General features: G+C 45.0%; 1 protein-coding gene and 1 long non-coding RNA gene across 2 annotated transcripts in view; both read right to left on the reverse strand.

Annotated features, from left to right (window-relative positions):
• FAF1 (Fas associated factor 1) overlaps positions 1-9,460 on the reverse strand; it is a 151,073-nt gene extending 141,613 nt beyond the window's left edge. The window contains exon 1 of the mRNA XM_042030662.1: positions 9,088-9,460. Within this exon, the coding sequence (XP_041886596.1) occupies positions 9,088-9,132 (45 nt within the window). The 5' untranslated portion in view covers positions 9,133-9,460. The remainder of the gene's footprint in view (positions 1-9,087) is intronic.
• On the reverse strand, positions 1,749-8,889 carry LOC121665845. Its single transcript, XR_006016493.1, has 2 exons — positions 5,098-8,889; positions 1,749-2,066 (listed from the first exon to the last, which is right to left on the reverse strand). It is a non-coding gene; the product is annotated as an uncharacterized LOC121665845 (long non-coding RNA).
• Positions 9,461-13,968: the final 4,508 nt, after the last annotated feature.

Raw genomic sequence — 13,968 nt, forward strand, 5'->3', positions numbered from 1 at the left:
GCAGTGGTCAAACTGAATTAAGAAACAAACCAGAAGTCAGTACCCATTAATAAGTACTCTACACTACCAAACCCGTTTGTCTTTCCTGAGGACTGAAGACAGCCTTTACCCAACAACTACAAAAAAGTTTTAGTTAGGATTACCCCAACATTTCTGTGTTTGTTTAATACTTTTATTAAGTATGTCAGTGAAGGCAAAACCCCAAGAGTTCCTGAATCATTTTGCCCTGACAGTATCACATAAGAAAAACTGATGGAAAAAAAAAAATAATTGTATGGATCAAATAAATGCTTACTGCACATTTGCATTCATCTCCTTTCTCCTCATTGTCTCAAAAGCAGCAGAACTTTAAAAACAACTCAATAATAAATAAAAGCCACTTTCTAGATAAGCACACAAAGGAAGAGTACTAATCCATACAAGAAATATTTTAGTCAGCATTCCACACTCTTTTTAATTTTTTGTGAAGAACAAGACAGCAAGGAACAGACATATTCTTCAAAACCTGGAAAAGGCACTGGCATGGTTTAACTCCAGCCAGCAGCCAAGCCCCATGGAACTGCTCACTCACTGTCCCAGCAATGGGACCAGGGAAATAATCAGAAGGGTAAAAGCTGGAAAACTCATGGTTTGAGATAAAGACAGTTTAATAGGCAAAGAAAACGCCACCCATACACGCAAAGCAAAACAAGGAAATAATTCCCTGCTTTCCATGGGCAGGCAGATGTTCAGCCACCACCAGGACAATGGGGCCCCACCACATGTAAATATTACTTGGGAAGACAAACACCATCACTCCAAAGATCCTCTCTTTCTCTTTCTTCCCCCCACTTCATATACCAAGCATGATGCCACATGGTCTGGAAAATCCCTTTGGTCAGTTTGGGCCCCATGTCCCAGCTGTGTCTTCTCCCATCTTCCTCTGCACCTCCAGCCCCTTTCCCAGTGTGGCAGTACAAGAAGCAGAAAAGGCCTTGGCTCAGTGCAAACCCTGCCCAGCAGTAACAAAAACATCTCCTTATTATCAGCTCTGTGTTCAGCACAAATCCAAAGCATAGCCCCTTAACAGCCACTGGGAAGAAAATTAACCCTACCCCAGCCAAAACCAACAGGCATCCAGAGCAGGGAAACAGAAGCACATTCACACTCCAAGCACAGGTCATACCAATAACACAGGCCAACAAGGATGGGGAAAAAAAAAAAAACACCAAAAAAAACCCGCCCAGAGTTTTCTAAAGACGTTAAAATTATATAGGATTTTAAAAGCATCAGGACAAGAAAGCCTGAAAGTTAGTCAATGGGACCAAAGGAGGAAAATAGCAGAGAAGTATTCAAAGGCAAAGGCATATTACAAAAGCTGCATGAATTCTGTGCACTTATACCCACTACTGAAGAACTTTGGGACCATTCCTGTAACACAGCTGATCTGTACAGAAAATACTCTCATCCTAAAATGTCAGCAGAGAGATATAGAACAAACCCCTACATTTGTGGGAGTCCCTAGAATTTTAAAGGAACTTAAATACAAGTTTTTCACAGTAGACTCCTCTTTAAGTCAGTCTTGATTAAAGGTGAAATCGACACCACATTCCCACAGTGCTGACATTAGTTTTTTGTGGTGCAAACCCCCAGAAGGGGTTAAGTTTTCTACAGCTCAAATTTGACTTCTGTACTAACAAGAAACAGCAGAAATTCCAATAAAGGATATAAAATAGACTTAGTGTGTACATATATACAACACACTGAGGAAAAGTGAACACAGCTTTTATAGAGCAAACTCACATATCACAAAACTACTCAAATGTCTCTCAAGAACTCAGTCAGCTGAAGAACACAAGACTAACTCAAGCTGACACAGTTTATTTCCAAAGTTTTACAACAAATCCCATCATCAAGCTTTCAAAACGACTTCCAGAAACTAGGATGAGGCAAATCCATTCACATTCTGTTTCTTTCAGCTCTTTCCTAAGGACCAGCCACTGCTGTAGAAGAGACATTAGGCCAGCTGAGTCTTCGACCTGAGCTGATATGGCACCTTTGGTATTTGCTCACACAAACAACCTGACCTTTAGAAAACAAAAAATAATAGAAGTGACTCAGTTTCAATGTTCTTGTCTTTACAAATTGTTTCCTGCGATAAAATATGAAACCTATATAAAATAACCCAAGGGCTAACGTACTCTATTCTAGTTTCAAAATGTCTCTTAAGAACTTCAGCTTTAATGAATTATCTTTTGAAAGCATAACTACTGCTGTGGAACAAAGACGTGCTCAACCAGTCAGACACAGATGACTGTTTTGATAGACCAAACAACATGTCATGCATACATGAGGGCTTTGATTTCCTCTTTGAGCAGCTTCTTTTTACAATTGCACGTTAACTAGTCAACTCTAAAAAATGGGCTTAATTAGTAGGTATCAATCCAGCCAGTAAGCATGTCATTTCCTTTCATCCAAATAACGAGGGAAGAGTAAAATGTTAGGTACTTCCCCAGGCCTTTTATTCTAGTTCTTACAGTAGTTAAAGGAAAGGACTCATCTAATGGCTGCCCCACATATGCACAAATTTATTCACTGACTAGAAAAATATGAAATCCTAGCAACGATATGCCATGTAGTTCCTCTAAAAAGCTAATTTGTGCTTCTAGTATGGAAGTGTATGAAAACTAGGCTTGCTATGGTAACTGAACCATAAGAACTGCCCAACCAGAGAGGAAAACTCTACCCTTTCAGGCTTTCCAGCTCCAATACAATATTCTCAAGATGGGAGATTCTCAAGGCCCCTTAAGACATGTAGCAAATGGCTCAAACGCTCATCCTCTCCCACACCTCTTTCCACACAAAAATATGAGCTCAGTAAGTGTAAAGTGTAAAGTTTGCAGTAAATGATCCTTTATTAGCCACGTGATATTTTCAATATGACAAATAATTTTCACATTATCTTTCAATGAAAACCCATTCCTAGCCTTTAGAAGTACATATAATTAATAATTTCAATATTATAATTAGTATCGGTTGTCATGGCATTTGAAAAAGGATCCTACAGCTACCACCTCTCAATCTGTTTCGGTGACCTACTAACCCAAATACCTATATGAATGGGCTGATGGAAATGGTGACATGATTACTATGATGTGAAGAGTCTTTTCAAGGTAATTGAATGAAAAAAACAGAATAAACCTATTTCTAAAGACAAATTGGTGCTCCAGTGGTAAATTATTTAGGTTCCTACAGCAGGGGTGTAATGCACACAAACCACAGTATCCTCTTTCTTCTCCAGAAATGTCAGTTAGTATTTCTAAGTAACTATCTGTCCTTACATAGCAGAAATTAACTGGTTTTTCCATGAACAGCTATCAATGGGAATATCCAAGTTATGCTTCTGAAAGAACACCACTCTTACTCCAACTTCTTATTTGTGACTCGGGAACCCATTTCACCTTCAGATTAAAGGACCAGTAAATCAAATCACCCTTGTTCTGATAAACCTGAACTTTGGGATGACAACTGAGCCTTAACATATCTAGAGAAATGAAACTCCAAAAACCCTCAAAGAATAAATTAATAGAAGTGATGGCAGAAGTGACTGGTAGCAGACAATGAAAATGGCAATAACCAAGCTAGAACACCCTAAACATGCACTGTTTTCATCGTGTCTCTTGGCCCTAAGACCATTTACAGCAAACAAAACCAACTGTGTTCCAAACCAAGAGGTCCAGCTACCAGTTCCAAAGGTGTTACTCACTGTGTAAGGCACAAAATTATAATGTGATAAAATCCAACAAGGATTAAAAGGAATTCTAATCAAATGCAAATTAACAGGCCTCCTAAGTATGAACGTCAACATCCTATAGTGTCCTAAAGGCCTCTTTTTTCACACTGAAAAACAGTCCTGTTATCTATTTTAAAATTTAGCTAAAGATACAGTAACCTATATCCACTGAAACAGGTCAGCTGAAGCACTGATGAGCATCTGGGCACCTGACTATTAGAAACCCAGCAGAGCCCACTTTTAACTAAAGATACCCAGTAGGAGGGTATGAGTAAACAAACCTGTCTATCCCAAACCCTGATTTCCAATCTCTAGAGTACTGGATTTCCTTCCAGCTGCTCTGGAGAGAGCTGCAGAGCTTAGTTCAGCACCCACTGCACTCTACATTCTACAGAAAGGCCACACAAAAGAGGGCTTTGGTTTGAGCAAGACTGAGGTTTTAAGGTCAGACAGATCTGAACACATGTAAATCCAGGTGTTTAGGGAGACCTTCTGATGAAAATGTAGGCCTCCAATAAATTTAAATCTTTGGAAAGTGTCCTCCAGCTTATGTTTAAACTTTGACTGGAACTCTCTTCAGCACCTATCTTTTGCTGAGGACCTTGTTCCAAATTCCCAAACACTCCAGTGAAAGCCTGCAAAGAAAGCAAGAACAGCCCTTTCTGCCCCAGTGCCTTAATGACAAAATATGTCTTTTTCTTTCAGAAATCAGTATTAAGGACATCAACTCTGAGACTTGTTCAGAACCCACAGTGGGTGGTTTATCCTTACAGAAATGTTTGAAACACTTTCCAGCCCCCACTGTAAGTCACAGACCAGGGCCAGAATCAAGGGTACTGACTTAAAGCTATTCCTGTATCTGCCTACCTTTTCTATCCATCAAATTTTTATACTAGCAATAACTTAAAATGACAGAAAACCTGAGCCACCATGCCAACACACACAGAAGAGAGCAAAGCTCACTTAGCACCCTTAAAAAAATAAGAACACACATATAAATTCTGCACACAGACTGTTAGACAGAGAAAACTGTGTGCACAACTGAGATAATGTTCTACAGGGCTGAAGCAGATAGGAATAAAAAAAACCCCAAACCAAACCCAAAGAAAAAACTTTATCTTGTCAGTTATTTAACAGCACTGTGTTAACCTCCAGGTGAAAAGATTCTCCAATTTCTTTAATTTTCGTCATTCCAGAAGGAAACAAGTAGATTGAATTACAATTAATTTTTCAAAAACAAACAAAACAAAAAATAATAAACTGATGTATCACTGTCATAGTCAATTTTATAATTTAAAACATGATCATTTAGCATGCTTTCTCACTTTTCTGCAACTGATGGCAATGAGGTTCTTCCTTCTCAATTTCCCCTTGCTCCTCCCACAAACCTGTTTTTATGAAAGACATTGACACAAAGTTGAAGTTTGAAAAGAAAAAATATATATTTTTATACTCAAGTGTGTGAGTTTAAAAAAAAATTTGGAAAAGGAAAAAAAAAACCCACACATACCTTGATTTCACAATGAACATAGATGAAAGAGGGAAGAAGAAAACTACTAGAAATCCATTGTCTCAATGAAAGCAAGGATTTTTGAATTCTGTCATTTCACTCTGAAATCCTCCCACCCTGACCAAATCCTGAGCTACTTATTTATTTGGTCAATGAAAAACGTGAATTCTTTGAAAAATTTCCTCCTGAAGCTCCATGTGCCAGATAGTCATGTAATATATGGACACACAGGAGCTGGCAACTCCCACAACACTGCAACCCTTAGGCCCACTCTACACTTAGGATTGTTGCAGGGACAACCACACAGCATGAATAAAGTGGTCCTATAGGTGGACATAGCTTATAAGGACAAAAAGATATTCTTGCTAATTTTAGTTCCATTCCTAAGTGAAGCTGTAAAAACAAAAGCAGAAGTGTTAGCATGCAGAAACATCTGACACTTCTGCCAATACTCAAACTTTGGGAATGAAAACCAGTCTATGCCAATTAAATGAAGCTCTGTGCAACAAAATTTTACAATTTAAAAAGAAAAAAAATCTGTTTTCTTTATAGTGCAAAGCAGACCCCAAACTGCAAGAGATCACGAGTACATTCGTACCATGTGAGTACCTGGGTACTCCACTGAAGATGAAAGAACACTTTGCAGTTAAACACAACAAACAACAGAAGAACAGTTGTTAAAAACTTGGTAGAAATCATATGCCCTTATCTCCCTCAGTATGTGAAGTATGTTGCAGCATCACTCTTTCACCAATTCACATGCAACTACCTTTTGGAAGAATTTATGCTACAAACAAGCTGTTGGTGTTTTTTCCTATGGAGTTTTTCCTTTATGCCAATGACACTTTGTGGAGAAGTTCTGAATTGCATTTAGTAAAAAAGCTAAAACTCGTTTGTGTGCTGAACTCCACATCAGCTACTTCCACTGAAAACAATCACACTACTCATGTACAAAGCACAGCCTCTGCATAATCTTTCCTAAGTGTGGGCCTAAGAAGGAAAAGTTAGGCAGGTTGCTTATACAGCCCACATGCATGAATACGCATTTTGTGCTCCCTGGGTAGCCACACAGTAGCCTCATTAAAAAGGAGAGGAAAAGAAAATAATTACAAACCACACAGAACAGGCTCAAATTGTTTTAAGACATTATGCAAAAATATTTTGGTAGATCACTCACTGTGTTTTACGCTCTACTTAAAATATTTCATGAAATTCCGTGGATTTATGTGTATCTGTGTGTGTGTGTATATATATATATATATATCTACAAAATGCTTTTTAAAAGTATTTCTCTTTAGTACCTCCAAATGCAGAAGTAACCTGTTACTACAATCAAAGCTAAAAAGAAAAAAACAAATGCAATGCAAGTTCCTGCTCTAGCTGAAACCCATGGCAAAATCCCTAATGACTGGAAAATACAAATAAATTCACGAAAGCTTCACAAAGCATCAAGTATCAGCATCATTATGATTTCACTGATGATTTTTTTTATGGGAAGAGAAAACCCTTTCAACTTTTAGAAATTTAAAGACCACAGCTCTATCCCCCTTAAATATAACCTGGGAAAGGTGAGGGTGAAGTGGTGATGGAAGTTTCCCTCCCAGTTTAATTCAACAAAGATTAGCTGAACTAAACTACAAAGAATTGCTTTTGAAATGTTCACTGGGTGCAACATTCTTCAACAACATACCTCACGTAAACATAGAAGATGGCAGCAGAACTCTGAGAAACATATTTATTAATTAAAAGTTACAGAAAATATAGAAGGGAAATCATGCAGACTTACTTTGCACATAATGTTTTCTTATCCATTTAAATTCTTAGTGAATGAGTTGCAAATTCCATCAAGTATTTAGAAGACCCAAAAACCTCTACTGTTTTGTAACAGTCTAAAGATACAAGGCCTAAAAATGACTGACATTGTCCTTTACTAATCTGAAGCTTTAACAGCATGACAGTTGACAGTTCAGTGCTTCAAAATTAGGTAGACACTTGATATTATCTTTAAAAAGAAACACAATGAAACAGAAAAACAAAGCTGTCTGCTGAAATACAAGAGGAAAAGGTTCGGGTTCTTTTTAAGCAAGGATTAGTATACGATAAAATACTTCCTATGTCCTAGGTTCAGACACATTATGTCATCCACCCTTGATCTAAAACTGGTTTCTGTGACTCCACCACCCACCTGCAAGTTTGCAATGATACTTACTTGTCTTCGTGGTACCAAACACTGCAGTTGCTCCTATACTTTTATTAATGGTTTCAAAATCCAAGCACAACAATACTGCAAAATAGCACAAAACACTTGGAAAGTGTAAATCTGTATTGAAAACTCTATTAAATAAATAATCTTACATTCACCAGCCACTAATTTCATCATCTGGGATTCCTGATTGTAAGTTCACGTAATAATGTGGGATTCCATAAGAATCTGTCCCCACTGGTATGAATGCAGAATTGGGGTCCAGGTTTCCTTTCACACGGTGTGTTGTTCCTGGAAAAACTCCTTTATGAAATCCCAGCCTTAAAACTGGGATGTTATCCCTTATATACACAAAAGTATCTCCAAGCACAACAAAGTAGTATCAATATAGTAACATTTGTTAAGCATTTTAATGAATATGGGTGTAAGATAGTGGGGTACAGAAAGGGCTGACAGTTCCCTGTTGTCAGCTGGGAACTCCATGTGTTACATCAGTGAGATACCAGATACCTTTTGCAACAGAGGAATTACATAATGCACACTACAGTCACCCTACCTGTAGTTTCAAAGAAACACACACGCAGAGTGAATGGAGGGATTATTTTTTTTCCTTTTTAACCTGCTAACAGGTGGAAAACAGTCTTTTAAGAAGCTGAACATACAGATGGAAGTTTTACAAACCAATCCAAGAATACCAGGAGCCTATACATGTAAGAACAACCACTGCAAACGGACAGAGCTTTAAAAAAACCCCATGGATTGAAAAGCAAATATTCAAAAAATATATTCAAATATTATCTGATTCCTTTCCAAGATGTGTTTGGCTCCCTGCACTATTTCAAATGCAGTTATCCTCCACTTTTTGTTTATTTGGCCTTAGAAACACAATATAAAACCAAGCAAGATTATGAAGCAATATACACACCTAAACACATCACTTTTACTTACAGGAATACTTTATTCTGGGGATAAGATTTAGAAGTCTGAAGTTAAATTACAACCCTTTTGGAGAAGGAAAGGTAACAAACAACTCTGAAGAGCATATTCCTCCCTTCTACACCAACACGTTGTTGTTAGGAATGGGGTGGGAAGAGTTTTACCGTCATCACAACAGTCATAGGCTGAGGCAACCATGAAGTTTAGTGTTGATGCTGGAATGGAAACACCTCTGTTCAGCACTAATCTGTAGTACCAGCAAGTGATTCACTACAAACACTGTGACAAATCATGAGGACTGGTGAGTTTTGTATCCTCCCTGGCATTTCCCTCTTCCAAGTGAGCTGCCTCACAGCTGTCCCAGGGCCTGGGTGGTTGCAGAGGGTAGGAACAAGCAAAGGGGACGAAAAAGCTTTTTTTTATTAATTAAAAACTGAAACTCTCTAAGTTAAAGAAGACATTTTGTTCACGTACCTTGAGAGAAGAGGGCACACACTCCCCATTTCTGACAAATAAAAAAGAAGAAAAGCGAGAGCGGAGGCTTCAGAGGGTGGGCTTCACACCCACCACCTCGGACCTCCCTACAAAGAACAAGCAGCACAGCAACGAGGAGAAAGAGAAAAGCAGCGAGAGGCCACGGCTGTGTGGCGGCGGCTTGAAATTTACCTGGAAATCAGCCAATATCATTTCTCGGTCCATGTTGGACGCCATTGCAGCCAGCTGCGTCCCGGCTCTGCTCGGACCCGCGCACCTGGAGCCGCTGCCGCGGGGAGGACGGGGCAGGGTGGGAGCTCAGGAGCTCATGGAGGCGCCGCGCTGCGCTCGGGCTCCCGCAGCGCCCCCGGGCTGCCCCTCCCGGGGCCGAGGAGCGGAGGAGGCAGGAGAGCGGCGGGCCGGGCGCGGGGCCGGGAGCGGGCAGCGCTGCCTCAGCCGCTGGCCCGGGAAGGAGGAGGAGGAGGAGGAGGAGGAGAAGAAGGAGGAGGAGGAGGAGGCAGCGCCGCTCCCCGCCTGCCTCCACAGCGCCTGTGTCGCACATTTTGCCTGTCATTGAGGTCGCAAAGAGGCGCTTTGCGGCCGCCACGTGACCGCCCGCCTGTCAAGCGCTCCCGGAGCCGGGGGCGGGACCGCGCCGAGCCGGGACCGCGGGCCCCGCGCCCGGGTGGCACCGGGACGGAGCGGAGAGTCCCGGCCCGCGCCCTGCCCGGCCGGAGGTGCCGCAGCGGGGCCGCGGGAGCGGACACATCCTCACGTCCCGTCCCGGGAGTTGGCGGCTCCCCGGGCCCGGTGGCGGCGCGGGATATCCCGGCTGGGCTCCGCCGCCGGCTGCGGCCTAACGGGTCTGCGGGGACCTGGCTGCAGCCATCCCCGGGCGGTGCGGGGAAACGCGGGCCGGTGCAGCTGCCGGGAGGAAAGCGGCCTTGCCTCTCTGTGCGGGAGCGGGGCAACCATCCATCCATCCATCCATCCATTCATTCATCCCTCCCTCCTTCCTCCCCTCCCTGCCTCTCTCCCTTCATCAGCGCCCCGGGACCGCGGCGGTTTCGGTGAATGCAGCGCTCGGTCCCGGCGCGATTCGCGTCCCCTCCGATCCCCCGTGACGCGGTGCTCGCCCAGTGACCCGCACCCCCAGGGGGGCACGCACCGCCCGGCGCTCGGGGGAGCGGCGACTTTTCGCCCGGGTTCCGACTTGGCTCAAAAGAAGGAAATGCATTTTTCACAGGTTTTTCTGAGCCAACGCACCGTGATCTGCACAGCGGCCCTCGCTCAGGCTTAGCACTCCAGCACTGTAAGATGCAATTCTATTATATACCGCAAATAAATCTGCTTTAAGTAATGCAAATCTAACTGTAATGCTTTCTAAGTCTGCCTCCTACAACCTGATGCCGTTCATGTACCCCTTTAGCCCTGACATTAAACACGCATTTGGACGGCAACTTGCTAATGAGTCCAACACGTTTTGCTCTGCTTTTTGTAGGAGCGTCCTGTCAGTGTCGTAGCTGAGGTCACAGATGCATCAAGCAGCTTTCCTGTCAGCTAATAACGCTACATTATGATACCTTTGAATCAAGATATTTTGCCGGGTTTAGGAAGCAGCGGTCTTTATTGTTTCTCTCTTCCATCCGCGAGGGTTACAGGGGAGTTTCGCGGACTCTGCGAGCTCCCTGCCGCCGCTGGCCCCGGGGCGACCGGGGACAAACGCTGCGTGCGGAGAGGGGCGCAGGGAAAGCTCAGCTGTACCTTCAGGAGGGTCCGTGATCCCAAGAGAAACCCTGGGAATTGTTTAGAGCCTGTTGCGGACGCTGCTAGGGAGCGCGGGCTCCAGGGCGCCTGGGCTGGGTGTCTGGCGGCGGCGGCGCTGCTCCGGGGGCTCTGGGCGGGCTGAGGCCACACCGAAACGCCACTTACGATGCAAAGCCACAGCGTCAGAGAAGCTGGGTTTTATATTTTACCGTGTTCCTGCTCTCGTTTATGTTGGCAGGGCTTGCCAAAAGGTTTTTATTGCCCACTGACGTTAGCTTAACAATTCGAGCTCCCCACCACCCACCGGAGGGATGATAAATTAGTTGCCCTCACACCCGCACCTTTTTTTTTTCCCCCAGTTTGATGTTACAGACAGTTCTGTCCTAAGTACTAGGTATGGTGCAATGCCTGGGACAGCCTATGCTAAATCACAAACAAATCCACCCACACATTACTAGAGAGTAACTATAATAAAGGCTGAAAAGCGAGTTTTAGCAATTGGGTTAAAGCCAATTAATTCCTGGCACAAACCGAAGCTATAAGTATATAGTCAAGATTAGTTACACAGCATTCATGTCTATTACAGTCATATTTTAAATAATGATATCTATATTAGATCAAAACAGGAAGGATTTGATCCAGAACATAAAGAAAAGGTGAAAAGCTGCACGTGCCAGACGTCGCAGGAAGTTCATATTCGAGTCACAGCTAAAGTTTCTGTTTGCCTTCTCACAACCTCTCTGAGCCATTCGAGGTGGGTTTTATCCTCAAACGAGTGTCAGACAAATTAGGGAGCTGATTATTTTACTCCTCGTAATGCCCGGCGATAATATCTCCCTCCAGAAGGTTTTTTTGGGTTTTTTTTTTTCTGCTGATTCTGGAGCTGATTGGGATAAATCCCTCTGTTTTAGATGGAGTATCTTTATCACTCATTAGAGGAAATGATCAGGATTAACGAGCTGCTTTCTGCAAAGACTTTTGACAGACCGGCATAGTAGAGGAAGTTTGACGGCATTTTCTGGCCAGGCAGCTTTACTTGCAGGAGGCCTGCAGCACTCCAGCTACACTTCGCTTAATTATTTTTGCTCTGTGGCATGATTAACAGAAGATGGAAGCTTTATTCTGAACTGTAAATCAGCAAAAAATAGTGTGAGACTGTTGTAAGGTTTGCAAATCTAATTCTACAGTAAGTTAGCAACAGGTAAACACCACCAAAGCCTGCGGATTTTAGGCAGTAATTAGTCACGAAATAAGTAATTTATAAGCCATCAGACTGAATAATTCAAGTTTTGCATATAAATTCTCTCTTTATGCAGAAAAGCAACTATATTCGAATAATTAGATGGTACTTGCATACATATATTTCTGGAGCTAACTTTGAGGGAAGTTATATTTTATATTTTTGCTTTTTAAAAAATGGAAAAAAGGAGGGGGGAAAAAAGCACTATTACTTCTAGACAAGAATTACCACAATGAGGCCCTTAAAATGCGCGTATTTTTTCTCTCCTTTAGTGGGAGTGGGGGGGTCAGTTGATAAATTCAACAAAGTTGTTTTCCCTCCTTCGTGTGTAGGCAGCTCATACTTGTCACCTTTGTATATTCGCAAACAAGCGTGGATGGGGGAATCAGTACAGGAAAATACAATTGCAAAGCAAAAAGCAAGCGACGCGGAGAGGAAAGCCAGAGGCAAAGGTCTGGCTTCGTTCAGCTGCAGATCTACTGCTGTAAAACCGGCTCTGTTTGACGGCTGCGGCCCCGACTCAGGCCCCGGCCACCTCCGGCCCCTGCCCGGCTGCCAGCGGCAGGTTCCCCCCTCAGGGCAGTGCTGGAGGAGCTGTAACTACCACAGGTTCCCTCCCTAACGCACCTCCCCGAGCTGCCTCACGCCTGTTTACATTCAAAATCACTTTCCCGTGGCGTCCACGCAGAAAACAGACGTGCAGATTGCCCCTGCGAGCGATGGGTTACGTGTGCTTATCAGGGAGCCATGACATTGCTGCTTACCTCTCGGAGGGTTCGCTTGGCAGAATTCAGTCCTCCGAGGGTCCCTGAAACCTAAAGCAATCCAGCCATTAAAGCACTTTAAGGCACTAAATATTGTTAGGCAGGGTGGCGGTGACATCTCCGACCTGTACCGTCCTCACTTCTTCTCCCTGGAAAGGAAAAGCGAAGTCCTCGCGTCTTCTCGCTCGGTGCCCGGGCGCGGTTCCCCCTCAAAATGGCACTTTCAAATCAATCAAGGACACCAAAACGCGGGAAGCAGGGAGTGCTGCCGTGGACGGTCTCCTTCCACGGTTAAGACAACTTGACATTGACCCTTCATCCTTGACCTTGTCCTCAGGATGAGAGAGGAGCCCGCGTCGCTGCCGGGGTGGTCCCGAGCGCGGAGCCGCCGCCCGCGGGGTGCCGAGTGAGGGCGGAGGGGCCAGGACCGGGACCGGGACCGGAGCCGGCTCCGCTGCCCCGCGGGCAGGTGGAGACCCCCGGGGAGAAGCTCCGGGCAGCGCCGTGGCAGAGGCCGCCCTCCCGCCTGCCGAGCTTCCCCGAACCCGCTCCTCCCGCCGGGGTGCGGGGGCTCCCGCTGCTATAACCTCCTTTTCCTTTCATTTTTCCCCCCTAGGCCTCAGCAGCGCTGCTCCTAAAAGCAGCCGGGCTGTGCTGGCTGTGGCGGGGCAGTGCCGTGCCCGGGCTGCGCGGCGAGGGGACGGTACCGGGAGCCGCAGAGCTGCGGCGGCCGGAGCGCGGCGGGGCCGGGCGAGGGGCGGGCGGGAGCCGCTACAGGCCTTCCTGCCCGAACTCCGCCGCGCCTCCTTAAATCTCTGCCGTTAAAATGTGGGCGGGTGTTTCAACTCAAAAAGCGCTCAAATTTTTTTTCTTTTCAAAAAAAGCTGATGAGGTTAAAAAAAAAAAAAAAAAACAAGGAGGGGGGGGGGGGAAAGGAGAGAGAAACCGGCTTCGTGTCCTTAGGAAACAGAAGTAGCGATTGTTTGTGCTTAAAAAAGGGGGAGCGCAAAGCCGCGGGCGGAGGCGGCGGTCGCGGACCGGCAAGTGCAGCTTTATTTCGCGAAGTTGGAAGAGGAGGCGAGCGGGGCTGTCAGTGCGGCTGCGAGCGCGGCCGGGCCGGGGCAGCGGCGGCACCAGCGCGGCCCCTGCCCCCGCCAGGAGCTCGCCCCGCGGCCGCGGCGGGAGGAGCGGCTGTCCCGGGAGCGCCCGGCGGAGCGCGGACAGCGGCGGCGGGACCCCGGCGGAGGGACCCCGGAGGACGGCGGCGGACACGGCTCCGGGTCGCGGCTCCTCCACGCCCTG

This window comes from Corvus kubaryi, unplaced genomic scaffold (genome assembly GCF_017639235.1).
Source record: "Corvus kubaryi isolate FWS band 111438036 unplaced genomic scaffold, C.kubaryi_AGA036_p1.0 37334, whole genome shotgun sequence".
NCBI classification, from domain to species: domain Eukaryota; kingdom Metazoa; phylum Chordata; class Aves; order Passeriformes; family Corvidae; genus Corvus; species Corvus kubaryi.